A 15,225-nucleotide genomic window follows, 5' to 3' on the forward strand; every position below is an offset into this window, starting at 1 on the left:
TGCTGTTAATGTTCTAAATCACAAAAAAACCCCATGGAAAATACGACCTTCTTGCCTCTATTTTCTTCTTTGCCTCAAGGCTCCTACTAACAGCAGCCGTTCTGTTGGCACTGGCTTTTTTTTTTTTTTTAAGACTAATTGCAAAAAAAAAAAAAAAATTACTTCAGAAGAGCAGACTCACTTCTTCAGGGAACTGATGGGCAGGATCCCCTGGGAGGCCAATCTGAGGGGGATAGCAGTCCAGGAGAGCTAGTTGTATTTTAAAGAAACCTTACTGAGGGCACAGGAACAAACTATCCCAATGTGCAAGAAGAACAGCAAAACATGGCAAATGACCAGTTTGGCTTAGCAAGGAACTCTTCAGTGAGCTAAAACACAAAAAGGAAGCTTGCAAGAAGTGGAACCTTGGACAGATGACTAGGGAGTATAAGAATACTGCTCAGGCAAGCAGGGCTGAAATCAGGAAGGTCAAAGCGCAACTGGAGGTACAGCTAGCAAGAGATGTGAAGGGTAACAAGCAGGGTTTCTACAAGTATGCTAGCAACAAGAGGAAGGTCAAGGATAGTGTGGATCCCTTACTGACTGGCTGAGGCAACCTAGTGACAGATGAGAAGGGAAAGGCTGAAGTACCTAAATGCTTCTTTTACCTCAGTCTTCATAGGTAAGGTCAGCTCCCAGATTACTGTACCAGGCAGCAGAGTTTTGAGATGAGGTCAGCAGCCAACAGTGGCAAAAAAACAGTTTAGGGATTAATTAGAAAAGCTGGACATATACAAGTCCACAGAGATGGATGAAATGCACCCAAGGGTACTGAGGAAGTTGGCCGATGTGATTTTAGAGCCACTGGCCATCATCTCTGAAAACTCATGGTGACCAGGAGAGGTCCTGGATTATTGGAAAAGGGCAAATATCGTGCCCATATCTGAAAGGGAAGAAGGAGGATCCAGGGAACTACAGAACAGTCAGCTTCATCTTAATCCCAGGAAAAACTCATAGAGCAGGTTTCTCAAGGAATCCATTTCTAAGCACTTGGAGGAGAAGGTGATTAGGAACAGTCAGCATGGATTCACCAAAGGCAACTCATGTTTGACTGCCCTCTATGATGAGATGACTGGCTCCGTGGATGTGAAGGATGTGGTGGATGTAACATACTTTAATTTTAGCGAGGTATTTGATACTGTCACCCACAGCATTCTTACAAGCAAGATGAAGACGTATGGGTTGGAGGAACAGATTGAAGGTGGATAGAAAGCTGGATGGACTGTCAGACTCAATGGCTAGTAATCAATGGCTCAATGTCTAGCTGGTATCAAAGTGGAGTGCCCCAGGGATCAGTCCTGGGGCTGGTTTTGTTCAGTATCTTCATTAACTATCTGGAAGATGGGATGGATTGCACCCTCAGGAACTGATGGATGACACAAAGCTGGGGGGTGTAATAGATGCACTGGAGATGCACTGAGAGGCTGAGGGAACCGGGTATATTTAGTCTGCAGGACTAAGTACAGACAGTCAAACACCCGTAGGCTGAATCGATTCAGTCTCTGTACTATAGTTTAAACTACAGATTAAACAGAAAAACAACTGGACACACATTTACTTTTGATTCAGCAAACGGAGCCACATCTCTGCAGTGGCTCAGGCCAGAAGCCATGGGAGTGCTAAAGCATGATGACTCTGGCATGTAGCCAGGATGGGCTGTACATTTGCTTCCTCTTTCTGCTGCCCCGGAGGTCTCTGGGATATGCAGTCCAGCACCACAGCAGCAGGACTCTGCAGGGAGTCATTACTTCCTCTTCCTGTTTCCAGGTACCTCTGGGAAGTGTAGTCCAGAGTCACATCCAGCAGTAAGTTTCAGTAAGTTTAGCAGGGCAAGGCAGATCTGTACTCAGGGGGATTTAACAAGGGGAAGAAGGGTTTAACCCCCCCCTCCCTGGTCCCAAAGTGTTTGCCGAAAGGCGGGGGGCAGTCCTTGCCTCCTATTCCTCCTCCCGCCAACCCTTCACTATTGTATCAGAGAGCACAGCCTAGCTTAGCCCTGGAAAGCATGCTGGGATTTAACTTGAACCAGGAAGGGGCCTGGGACAGAAGTTTTATAAACCAGTTTGACCCAAATCAGTTGAGTCTGATAATACATTCAACCAAGTTTATCTTAAACCAGTTTCAGGCATTTTGAAACTGGTTTATGTGCACTGAACTCCTATTCTGTTACAGGTTTAAACCAGTTTCTGATCATTTAAACCAGCTTATGTGTAACTTCTGTCCCTAGCCCAGAAGAGAAGACTGAGAGGGTATTCGATAGCAGCCAGAAGGGCGACTGCAAGGAGCATGGAACTGGACTGTTCTCAGCAGTGAGAGACAACGGAACAATGGTCTCAAGTTGCAGCAAGGGAGGTTTAGGTCAGATATTAGGAAAACCTCTCACTAGGAGGGTGAAAGAAGTTACCTAGAGTGGTGATGGAATCTCCATCCTTGGAGGTTTTTAAGGCCCATCTTGACAAAGCCCTGCCTGGAATGATCTAGTTGGGGCTGGTCCTGCTTTGAGCAGGAGATTGGACTAGATCATAGTGCTTAGGATTGGAAGGGACCTAAACAGATCATCCACTCCAACCCCCTACCCTGGGCAGGAATGGGTGCCAGGGTCATATCACCCCAGCCAAATATCTGTCCAGCCTCCTCTTGAAGACCCCCAAGGTAGGAGAGAGTACTACCTCACTTGGGAGCCCACTCCAGAGCCTGGCAGCCCTAACTGTAAAGTAGTGTCTCCTGGTGTCTAGTCTGAACCTTCTAACAATTTGTGGCTGTTATTCCTAGTAGCCCCAGGTGGTGCCTCCCCCAGTTCTCACTGGTCCCCCCTGGTGAGTTTGTAAATGGGCACCAGATCCCGCCCCCCAGCCTTCTCTTGTGGAGGCTGAGTAAGTTGAGGCCCTTTAGCCTGTCTTAGTAGGGCCTGCCCCTTGATCATGCGAGTGACCCTCTTCTGGATCCTCTAAAGGCTAGCCACTTCCCTCTTGAAGTGCGGCGCCCAGAACGGGACACAGTACTCCAACTGTGGCATAACCAATGCCGCATAGAGGAGAAGGATCACCTCCCTGAACCTGCTTGTGATGCATCTGTAGATGCACGACAAGGTGCAGTTAGTCTTACTGACTGCTTCCTCGCGTTGGCGGCTCATGTTCATCCTGGAGTCAACAATGACTCCAAGATCCCTTTCTGCCACCGTGTTGACAAGAAGGGTATTCCCCAGCCTATAGGTGTGTTGCTGGTTCCTTCTCCCTAGATACAGAACCTTGCACTTGTCCGCGTTGAATTCCATCCTATTCTCATCCATCCACCTCTGTAATCTGTCTAGATCTAGCTGGATTCTGTCCCACCCCTCCAGCATGCCCACCTTGCCCCACAACTTGGTGTCGTCGGCAAATTTGGACAGCGTGCATTCCACACCCACATCCAGATTGCTGATAAAGATGTTAAACAGTACAGACCCTGGGACCAAGCCCTGAGGGACTCCACTGCCCACATCCCTTTAGGTTAAAAACAACCCATCCACCACCACTCTCTGGATGCAACCATCTAGCCAATTTACCAGCCATCTGACTGTGTAGGCATCAATGCCGCAGTCACCAGGGTTTTTTAAAAGAATGTGGTGGGAAACTGTGTCAGAGGCCTTCTTAAAAGTCCAGGAAGATGACATGCACCCCAACACTCTTGTCCAGGGACTTCGTGACCTGATCATAAAAAGAAACCAGGTTAGTCAGCCAGGCCCTGCCTTCAATGAACCCATGTTGGTTGCTCCTGAGCATTACGTCCCCTGCTGGGCCCTTGCAGATGCACTCCTTGATAATTTTCTCAAAGGTCTTCCCAAGGACCGAGGTAAGACTGACTGGCCTATAATTGCTGGGGTCCTCCTTTCTCCCCTTCTTGTAAATGGGGACCACATTGGCCTTTTTCCAAGGCTCTGGTACCTGGCTAGTGGTCCATGAGAACTCGTAGAGCCATTCCAAGCCATCAAATGACCTGCTGAGGTGCCTTCCAACACTAATTTTCTATGATTCTATGAATGTTTAAATAACAACATCAAAAACTGTTCCTGCACTTCAGATTACATCAAACTTAACAGCTCTGTAGTCTGTTACGGTCCCAAACAGCTGTAATACAGACAGTTGCCTCTTTTCTCATCGATGACAAATGGGAAGCTCAAGCCTGAATGCAAGTTACTATGTTAAGGCCTCAGGAACTGCTTATTCCTAAGGCCACCACCTAGCAGACTGGATCAGATAAATTACTCATAACTGTCCTTTAACATTCTGAATCCTTATAGCAAGATCCTCAGGATCCAATGAGGGCAAGTCAAACCAAAGCCAATTATCCATGATGTGGGTAATTAATTTGCTATTTATTTTTCATGAACAGTAGTATCATGTTGGGTTGTGCATGAAGCTTCCTACTCCTTACTGTTAGTTTAAGGCTCCGTGAAAGGACATTTACTCACTGTGTATGTTCTTGATCTTGGTAGCTTATTTTATAGCTGTAAACCAACCATCACCCTCCAGTTTCTCACAGAGTTCTGAATAAAGTTTGTTTACAGTATGACTAGTTTGACTCAATTAAAAGTAATGCACATTTTGAATATATTGGTATTTCATGTATGTAGTCCATAGAATCATAGTATGGCAAAAACCTAGCACAATACAACGTAAAGACTGATACTAAAACAACCTTCACTCCTCTGTCTTGCCTTTTGTTACATGAAACCATGCATGAAGGGCTGCACAAAATTAATTACAGGCCAGTTTTTCAAAAGGTATATACAGTAACTGAAGAGATTTTTAAAAATGTCTGGCACCACTCACTCACCTGAGTGGCCAGCCATTTACATCTTTAGGCATATGTCTGGCCCTAAAGCCCTGTCTACAAATACAACCTGATCAATTTAAGTAAATTGATGCAAACACATTTAAAAATCAAAATACATATTTACATAGAAATTTGCCCTGGCTTAGCTAAAGAATAAGGCATACCTGTTAACCAAATGACTGATCTGCAGAGGCAGTGGATTGACCAGGGTGGGGTGATTGGGGTAGCTGCCCCAGATGCCAACTGGGGGGGGGAGGAGGAAAGGGATAAAGGGGGCAGTAGATACACAGAAAAGAACCCCAAACCTGTCACCATGGGATCAGAGTGTGGCAGCAGTGGCAGTGGTAACTGGGAGTTGCCACATCTGCTGCATGTGGCAGCTGGTCTAGGTGCCTGGCCACATTATCACACCTCTGTGCTAAGGGCTCTGTAGGTAAAGCTCCAGCAGAATACATGAGTCATAGATATTTAGCAGCTTTGGATATCAGATCATGAAGTTCCCAACAGTTATGAGGACTTTGCAAGTCTCCTTCACAGCTTGGCTCAAACATGGTTGGAAAATACTAAAGCATGTAACAAGGCTAAAACATTTTTCTTCTAATAAATCTTTTTCCAGTTATTTACAAAGCTCAAACTTTTTTCTTCAGGGTAATTTTGCTTTTAAAGATCTCTGCTCTGCCCTGGGTAAGTTTTTTTTTTTTTTTTTTCTTTTTTAATGGTTCAATCATTTGTCATAAAAAGCAGTACAAAAGTTGTAATTCTACCATTACTGAACAGCTGTGATATGTTTCTGTTTTCTTTAAATAGTCTGAGCCAACTCCAAGCTCATACCTACATCCCCCCAAGGCATTAGAACCTTAGTATTTGGTATGTTTTGTATCCTTAAAAATCAGGCATTTTAATTCTGTCAAGTTAAAATGGTTTAAACAGTACATGGCTTATAATGTATTTTTCAGTTCCGCAACATATCCACTTCCCTTATTTCAATGCTTGATTCAATGATGCATTTGACTGTGGAGCAGGGTTTAAATTTCTTTTTCTATATGTAGATCATCTTTGTTCTGTTAAAAGTGAAATATTCAAATTTCTTCCACTGCTCAATTAAAAATTATAATACTACCATGTATATTTAATCCAAGGTGGTCTATGCCCAAAACAAAAATTTCTCCAGCCTTCCCTCCTTTTCTTGATCTGAGCATGCAGGATTCACCTCCACATTCATGCTCCAAGCATAAATGAATGTGGTAAAGTGCTACAGTAACAAAGCCAACCCCTGATCTTCCACTCCCTTCCTGGCCTTGGTTTGCCATCTCACACCATATAGTACTTCTATGCACACACTGTGATTCTCTTCCTCTAATTAGAGCACCCAAATCTGCCTGAGGCTCATGACCTAGGACATTTCCACTGGGCAAGAAGAAGAAATCTGATTAGAGAAATGTTTTACTGTATTATAAGGTTGAAGCAGAATGGCTCCTTTGATCAATGATCTAGTAAACCAGTGGCTCTCAACCTTTTCAGTCACAGCACCCCAACACCACTTATTTGATTATGGCAGTACCCTGGTTGAGAACCACTGTTGGTGCTGCTTCAACTTAACTCAGGTGCCTTTACCTCCCCAGGTACCTGCTGTTCAGCCACCCTAGGAAGGGCTGTGACGTGTGTGTGCACACTCCTCTTGCATTAAGGTTCTTTGATAATCCTAAAGCAAAAACAGAGCTGGCTTTGTCTGTAGCCTTTCCTGGTCCCCACCCTGGAAGCAGAGGTGTATGGGTGGAGTTGTGAGGAGTGATGGTCTAGACCAGGAAGGACTACAGCCCAAGCCAGCTTTCTTTTGCTTTAGGTTTATCAGACAGGCCTCGTGCAGCAGGAAGGCACACAGGTTTTAGCCCTGCATACAGGACAGTTTTATATGACCACAGCAATGCCCATATCACAATAACTTGGAGTGGGTCTTGTGGCAACCAGGGCATTAAACCCTGCCCTAAGGTTGCTGACCATGCTTTAAACCAATGGGGGGCCAACTGTTTTTTGGGGGGCTTTTTAGTTTTTTTTAAACAGGGGACACACAAATTAGGCCCACATCCTCCCTAAGTTCCACTCTAAACCCCTCTGCCAACCCAACTGCTGCTCTGCTTTCTACTCCCTACCCTGTGCTCCCTGACCTATCAGCTGCTATGTTCCCTGCACCCTACCTGATCTGCCATGTCATACATGATGGAGCTTTGGTCACCCCTACTTTAGACAGCACCCTCACTGAAAAGCTGAGGGAAAGTAAACCGTCAGGAACAAGAAAACACAGTAGTTCTTAAACATTTGTGGTGTTCCAGATTTCAATGGCTTTCTTTTGGTTTCAAAAGGACTGAGCTAGATAGGACAAAATGAGAGAAATGAACAGGTACATATATAAAATCAAGAGAGTTTAATATGCAGAAATGTAAATGATAAAATTATACCTCATCTTAAAAAAAAAAACAAAAAACTTATTTCCTTATAGATTTCACTGCATAGCATGAAGTTCCTGTAAAGAATGCTTCCTACTTCCAGTACAGGTGTATTTGAAGACTAAAATTCTGTCCTACAGTATTAGCTAAAAACAGGTAAGAAAAGGAATTGGTGGAGGGAGGAAGAAAAACAAAAACTAGAGAACAAGGCAAGATGGAAGAGAATAAATGGGAAAAAAAACAAAGGAAGAGCTACAGTAATAGAAAAAGAAATAGAGAAAAAGGTACTGTATACTAATAAACAGTTTCTAATTGGTCAGACAGTAACTGCTTAAAAGGTGTTTCAGACATTAGGAACTTTTGTCTGTGTGTGTATCATACATAGAGGAGAAAGGAAGGGCTCTAAATATCCAGACTGCCAATTTTTCCTGTCTTTTCTCTGTCTTCCTTATCCCTTCCTTTGCTTTCCCTGCATCCCTTATAATGTAGTACTTTAGTTAGGATTATAAACGCAGATCATTCACAATCCACTAAATTAATCCGGTGAAGAGTTCAGCGCCCACCTGAACCTTTAATTCTCTCTGGAACCCTCCAAACCTTCCTATTACCTCTGAGTATCAAGATTTGCTAGAATACTGCAGACAAGAATACTTGTATTTCCAAAGTTGGCACTGTACTACCAATGCAAACCTAACAAATTCCTTGCCATTTTTAATGCAATGAATTTTGCAATAATTGCTGAACAGAACTTAATTTGTTTCCACCTACCTTTAAACTAGACTCATAGTCTGTATTCACTTTGAACAAAAGCCCAAGTCGCAAATGAATTTCCTTGGCTCGACAAAAGCTGGGATCAACATAAAGCGCCTCCTGAAATGCTTTAATTGCCCTGAAAAATAAACACATTAAAAAATTTCAGTATTTACTGCAATGTTACTCTTTAATCAGTATGGTTATATCACAGTAAAATATGCAATCAGAATATTTTGTTAGAGATAGATGAACACATCATGTTCAGGTATTTGGAATATGATAACTTCCCATTTCTGTGGCATCAGTTTTCATTGTGTGTGTTAAAATCTGTACTAATAACCATCCCAGCAGTCCACATATCTCTTCCACTCATTAGGATAAATTATTTACTGCCTATATTAATGCATCTCAATTATTTCAGGACTTATTACCAGATCTACAGCCAACTGCTTGCACTGATCCTGTTACCCACTGATTACCAGGGACCCGAGGTTGTGTGCACCATGGAAAAATGCATATTTCCTCCTTTAAAGGAGAAAAATGTGGGAAACTGTAAGTTTCCCTTTGCAGCTGGCACAGTTTCAGCCTGCAAGGGGCTGCTGGAGCTGGGGAGAATGGGATGCAGGGAGCACCATGTGCACTTGTGCACACACAGAGGTACATGGAAATCAGGCAGTGTGGTAGAAAGCAGCTCCCTGCAGGTAAGCCAGTGGGGAGGAGGGCAGGGGACCACAGACAATGTGTGTGTGGGGACACACATACCCCCTCTAAATTTCTGTACCCACAGTGGGGTGCAGGGATGCAACTGGGCAAGAGCTGCCTCTAACACAACGGATAGGACCTGGTGTGGAAGGAAGCACTACACCACCATGGCTGCCAAGGTAAGGCACCTCCTGCACACCCAGCAGCTGAGGGCTACCTCACCTTGGTAACAAGGGTGGTGCGGTACTCCCTGCTGTACTGGGTCCTGCCTGCTGGACCAAAGGTGGTACCTGCTCAGAGCTGGTCTGGCTCAGATGCAGCTCTGGGCCCTTCTGTGAGTGCAGAAATCTGGGGGGGCATGTGCCCCATGCATTGCCTGTGCCACCACTGCCCCCCTGACCTGTCACCACTACCCAAACCCTGCTTCCCCATATACCCACACTATTCCCCACACACCTATTCTTTTGCTGATACGCTGGTAGGCTGGGGGCAAGAGAAAGCAGGTTGGGAGTGAGGGGCACCGGCAGGGCTGGGGTGGGGAGGGAGAGACTGGGGGCTGTGGCTTGGGAGTGAGAGGCAATGGCATGTGCAGGGCACTAGCATATCAAAACTGCTCAGCACCGGGGGTGGGGCCCCGCTAGACCTATATCCTAGGTTCTGATTTTCCATAATAAAATAACCAAAATTCAATGCCAAAATATATCAGTATTTAGAATTTATGAGTGGTTACACATGTTGTAACCAGTCGCAAAACCACTGAGGCAGCCAAAACATCTTTCAGTAGGACCGCAGCTCCTGTCTGGCTGAAACTCTATGGCCTCTCTCTCTAGTTTGCTTGCCTGACACTGCTTGATCTAACTGTTAAAAAGAGTGAGGGAGGCTACCAACAAGCCTCAGTGAGCCTCAATCCTAACAGTTCCCTTCTGACTTGACAAGGCCCCTATAGGGCACCTGTAGCCTTAGGGGCATTTTGCGTGGTACTTTCTCCCCTACACTATGCTCCAAGCTCATTGTTCCTTCAGTTAGGGCCTCAGCCTCCCCACCTGTACCCTCATTAGGCCTTTTAGCTTAGGCCCGCTGCTTCAGACCTGGCTTTGAGGCACTAGCAGCCATCTACCACCTCCAGTCTCTGGACCCCTTGCCTCTGTCTGCCAGGCTCCTGAAGTGCTATGGCTGCGCTCCTGTAGCACTAGGCCCTTCCCCTATCTCCTGTAGTCTCCAGGCATTAATTAGAGAGTGTCTTGTGTATCAGTATCCCCAAGCTGAAAAATGGCAGTGGGGGCACTTTAAGTAAAGCTCGTTGAACAAACTTTAGTTAAAGCGCCCCTACTGCCATTTTTCAGCAAGGGGATGCTAAAACATGGGACACTGGAGTCGGCTGGAGCACAGTAATTACCACGCTTCAGTAGACTTGATTAATCGATTAATGCAATTACAGCATGTCAGAGCAGCACCGTTGCACATGTATAGGCATCCAATTTTATTATAATGATTGAGGTAATGGTAGACTTCCAAATTGCTTTCAAATTATAATCAATAAGTGTGTTTAATTGATTACAATATATCTTGTAGTGTTTCATTTTAATAGTGAAAAAATGCAGATTTTGGGGGTGTTAATCAGAGAATTTGTGATTTTTATACAGAGAAAACCAGGATCCCTGCTCTTTATGCTACCTGGGAATAGCAATGGCAGTGAAGAGTGGGAGGACATGATTATCCATGATTCTTTCAGTTGCCCCATTCACCTGTACTTAAAGATGTCTCTCTTCTTCCTGCCAGCTACTCAGCTGCTGCCCAAATGTGCCTCACTTTTTGCAACAGCTTCACCCTGAAAGCTGCCCAGCTACATACCCTGTAACTTCCCCCATCACAACCACCTACTGTTCAGAATGCGAGTGAAAAACATTTTTACTACTAATTTAACCCTGCGTTGGAGCTATATGAATGATAAATAAAATCTATTCATTATTTATATTAAAAATAATAACATGCATTTAGTTATTAACTCCCACATAATAGCACATTCACCTTATTTTAAAGCATCATCATCCAAACAGGTAGGCCAAAATGTTGACTTGCTAGTAAACTTACATGTCATGTTACTACTATGAACTTTTTCAACACAGGAGCTATTATCGTCTTCCAATTTCCATTTATTTTGGTTAACATATTTGACTTTGTATATTAATTCATATTATATATTTTATGATCTTACATTTGGGATTAATTTACCTATTTGTATCTTTCCTGAAGGTGTGCCTAGGCCTATCCCAGTTCTATGTGCTTATGTAACTGAGGCAATATAGTGTCTAAGCTTATATAAAACTTTGTAAACTTCTAAAAAAATTAATCCTAATTAATTTGCTTAGTCTTAGAATGAGGCAGTCCATGCTCTTATCCAAGTTAAGTTATCAATTATTACAGACATCTAAATTTCTGACAATAAGATAAACCACAACAACTGCACTTTGTCTCATTTAAGGAAATTTTATTCAATACACAATTTGATGCTTAGTACAAGAGTTAAACCACAGCATAAAGATTAGGTTGTAATTACAGTTTGAAAATTTTTATATACATAAATTACAAAAAAACTAAGATTCCTACTTAAGAGAAAAAACACTTTACAAAAAGGTAAAAGATGACAACTAATGCAAAGCCAGAAAAGTAAACATATATCACATTTAACACTGAGGTCCCACTGATTGGGGGGGAACCTATTGGCTTAAGCGGATGTAATTATAGCCAAATGCATCATGTGAACCACAGCTTATCCCTTTGCACAGTTTAAGTCCTATTTAAACACTGTATCAAGTTAAATTTACTGTTCAAAATAGCATAATCTAGAATAATTTTCTAGATAAGACAGGCCTAAATTGGATTCAGAGACAGGGGGCATGTCTATGAGAGATGCTATGTTGCCATAGCAACGCATTACAGCGATGTAGCGTCAGTGAGCAAAAACCATGACATTACGTTGCCATAGCAATGTGCTCCCTTGCTATAGTGCATTGCTACAGCAATGTAGTCGCTAAAAATAACTGCGCCACTGGCACAGCCCAGTAACAATGGCGCAGTAAGGGCACATATGTAGATGTATCTGGAGGTAGAAAAGAATTCGTCTCTCAGTCCCAGGCCTCATTGGCTTTAAATCAAGTGGGTGGGAAAAATCCTTTCAACAACTATGTTTGTCATGTAAGATCATGTGAGCCAGTTATGTTGTAGACCAGGTATGAAATTTCCAGTACTCAAATTTTACTCTAAATCCTAATTGTATTTCACTACCAATGAAACTATTTACGGGAAGGAGGAAAAGAGTGGGTGAGTTGCTTCTCTCCCCACTTGTGTCTTGTTTAATCAACTGAGCTAAACAGAGGTGGACATAACAGGGAAACAGCTGCCAGGGCCAGCACCGTTATGGGAAGAGAGAAGCAGTAGGGTAAAGAAGCTACAGTAATTCCTGACCCAACTAAAGAACGTGAAGGATAAAAACAAGATGTAAAGACTGGCCAGCATGTTTTCTTAAGCGGAGGCTATGCAAGCCCTTCCTTTTCTTCTTTCCTTGCACTGCACAAAAACCTTCCTGTAACTATACAAGCAGAGAAGACTCAAGAATCCTATTCACAGATGTTTTCATGAGGGAAAGCGTGTGTTGTGGGAAAAAGCTGAGGTGATAGGGGGTAGAGAGCACCCTTTACCAAATTTAGAAAGCCTGCCTAGGAAAAATGTCTGAAGATTTTTTTTAAATGTATTTAAAATTTTAAAAGGAGCTGCTAAAGGCTAAAATTGGATTTTTTTTAAGAAACATACTTTTTTGTCACTTCAAAACCAAACTGCTTTATTGTTAATGGGAAGATTTTCTTTTCAATTTATTCATAAAATTATTGATATTGCTATATGGAAAACAATTTTCCTCAACTAAACTTAGGATCCCAGGCCCATATTTTGACAGCTTAGGGATGGGGGTCCTTAATGATACTTGAGCTGAATTAAGGAATTCAAGTGCCTTTCAGGTCAAACAGCAAATCCCGATTGATTAGCATAATTGGGCAAAGAATTTCAACTTTCGTGAGTAGGTAAGAGTAAGTCAAAAGACAGTTCTGGTTGTAAGCACAGAAAAAACTGTTTAGTTATCAAATTTGTGTTTAAGTTTGTGTTGTTCTCACATTAGAGATATCAATGAGGTCCTAGACTTGTCTTTGCATAGATGAGCATTTTCGGTGGGAAATTTCATCTAACTGATCTCACAAGCATCAAGAGCCTGTAACTGCCTTAACTAAAGCCTTCCAGTTCTTCTCATCATATGTAATCTCCTGTCTTACTTCTTTGCCTATCCTTTCTAAATCAGTTTTTATCTTCCTATCATAGCATGTTGCCCAACATACGCCATTTATTTATGTTACAGTCATGTTCAGCGTTGGCTGCATTTAATCAACTATATAGTTGTTTTCCATTACTGAACACACGTTATTTTGGCAGCAGTTTAATGACAGACAATGTATTTAATGAAGTTTGGAGGGGTGCAGGGGGATGGACACCCACCTCACTATGTATTCAAGTAAATATGATATTCAATTGCTTTTTAAAATGGGAAACCAATATATCTCTCTATATAAAATGTTAAATTATATACAGTAAATTACTGAATGTACAAAACTATGAATGATGGTATTTTTTGTATTGCGTGTTACCTATAAACACTCATTCTTAGACAAACAGCATACTATTCAACAGCAACACATGTTTCATGGCATCAAATGAAAAGTGATCTAATCATACCAGTATGAACATTCAGTATTTATTTAGCACTAAAAAACCATCCATCAATACACCAAATCAATTTCTGATTCCCATTCCAGACTGCAGCCAAAAGGAAACGGGTCACAAACGACCTGGGGCATTCAGAAACCGTACTGTGACCAAGCAATGGAAGATTAGTTACTAAATGATAACTTGACAATTTATGTCAAATATAGAGAAACCTCCGCTTAAACAAATAGCTTCAAGAAACAAATGCTTCCCTAAGAGATGAGACTCATCATTGTCTTTATCTGAGCTTTCCCATGATCATCTTCATTAGTACAGATTTCATTCTCGTCTGTAAAAGCCTTCAGAGTGGGAAGATATCTGTCCAAATGATAGAATGAAGGGCTCCTACCTCATATAGTAACTTCAGTACATATGAACTGCCCCACAAACAGGAACAGAAGTCTACAAATACACCAGCAGCCAAAAAACTGATTCTGTTTTTGCAGAGCAAAAGCACAGTAACTCAAAAAAACCATGATGCAATTTCTCCTTTCTAGCCCAATACTTCCTTTCCAAGTGCGCTCGCTGTCTTTCTGTCTACATCATCTGAACAAGATGACCTATGAAGATTAACCTGGAAAAGACACTAGCTATTGGCCAACCTATCAAGAGTTGACAAAAGATTAAACAGCTACCAAATTCACAAATCCAAATTGTGATATAATCTACATCTAATGCAAGAAAATGAGCTTTGAATTTGTCAAGACCAAAAATTAAAATTACTTTGAATCATGCAGTGGTACCAATTTAACTACCCAAAAGCTAGTATCACGAAAAATTAAAAGATATTGAAAATATCATCTTCATAGTGCAGTATTTAAACAATTAATGGTTTTAAGATGCAGGTGTCAACAAGGTGGGACGGGAAGTTGGAGCTATATAAAAATCCCTTATCTATTTCCTCTGTGACCACCCATCATAATGTTAATTAACAGGAAGATATTTCGGACAAGCTGTACCGGAACTATCCATTATTATGAATATAATAAACAAAATTAGCAGGGTGGATTTGATTTAAACCAAACTGATTTAAATCATGATTTAAAATCACCAGTCAGGAAGCCTCAATTTAGTCACTATTCTCTACAAAAAGTACATTCTTTGTTGCTTGCTATAACCTTCATTAAAATATTTCTAAACAGGGTCTTTTTTATGGCTGGGCAAGCCCACTGCCATAATAGGTTTTCCCTTCTATCATACCACTCCCTGACTACTTCTCAAGTCAATGGAGAGGCTATCCTCAGAAACTTCTCTCAGGATTTGTGGAATATTCAACTCAAAATGTTTCTCTTTTGTTTCTACTGCCCCTCCCTCCTTGCATTTATCTCCAGACTCCTTGCCACAATCCACTCCACCCCCAACAATCCTCTATTCATTTAACTTCTTGAAACATTGCACTTTTAGAGAGAGGCAAGGAAGAGCTAGACTCTGTGTAAAAAAACTTGCAGAGACAAGAAAACTGATGGGTGGGTAATCAGGTCTGTTCTTTCTCATCTCCATATACTGCTGCTAACAAGGATGTTATCTCTGGACACACAAATCCAGAGTTTGACAACTGAAACTAAGCATCAAAGAAATCTTCTAGACTGAGCACTGAGTCCCACTGGGTAGCATTTAAAAAAAAAAATCTTTTCTAATCTGTAGAGGAGCTTCTGGGAACCTC

General features: G+C 42.1%; 1 protein-coding gene across 7 annotated transcripts in view; it reads right to left on the bottom strand.

The window, feature by feature from the left end:
- Positions 1-15,225, bottom strand: part of KDM6A (lysine demethylase 6A) — a 176,430-nt gene that overhangs the window by 94,423 nt on the left and 66,782 nt on the right. For all 7 annotated transcript variants that reach the window (XM_019529051.1, XM_019529050.1, XM_019529046.1 and 4 more), the window contains exon 4: positions 8,067-8,187. In XM_019529051.1, coding sequence (XP_019384596.1) covers positions 8,067-8,187 — 121 coding nt within the window. The remainder of the gene's footprint in view (positions 1-8,066; positions 8,188-15,225) is intronic.

This window comes from Crocodylus porosus, unplaced genomic scaffold (assembly GCF_001723895.1).
Source record: "Crocodylus porosus isolate Cpor-Errol unplaced genomic scaffold, CroPor_comp1, whole genome shotgun sequence".
Lineage (NCBI taxonomy): Eukaryota > Metazoa > Chordata > Crocodylia > Crocodylidae > Crocodylus > Crocodylus porosus.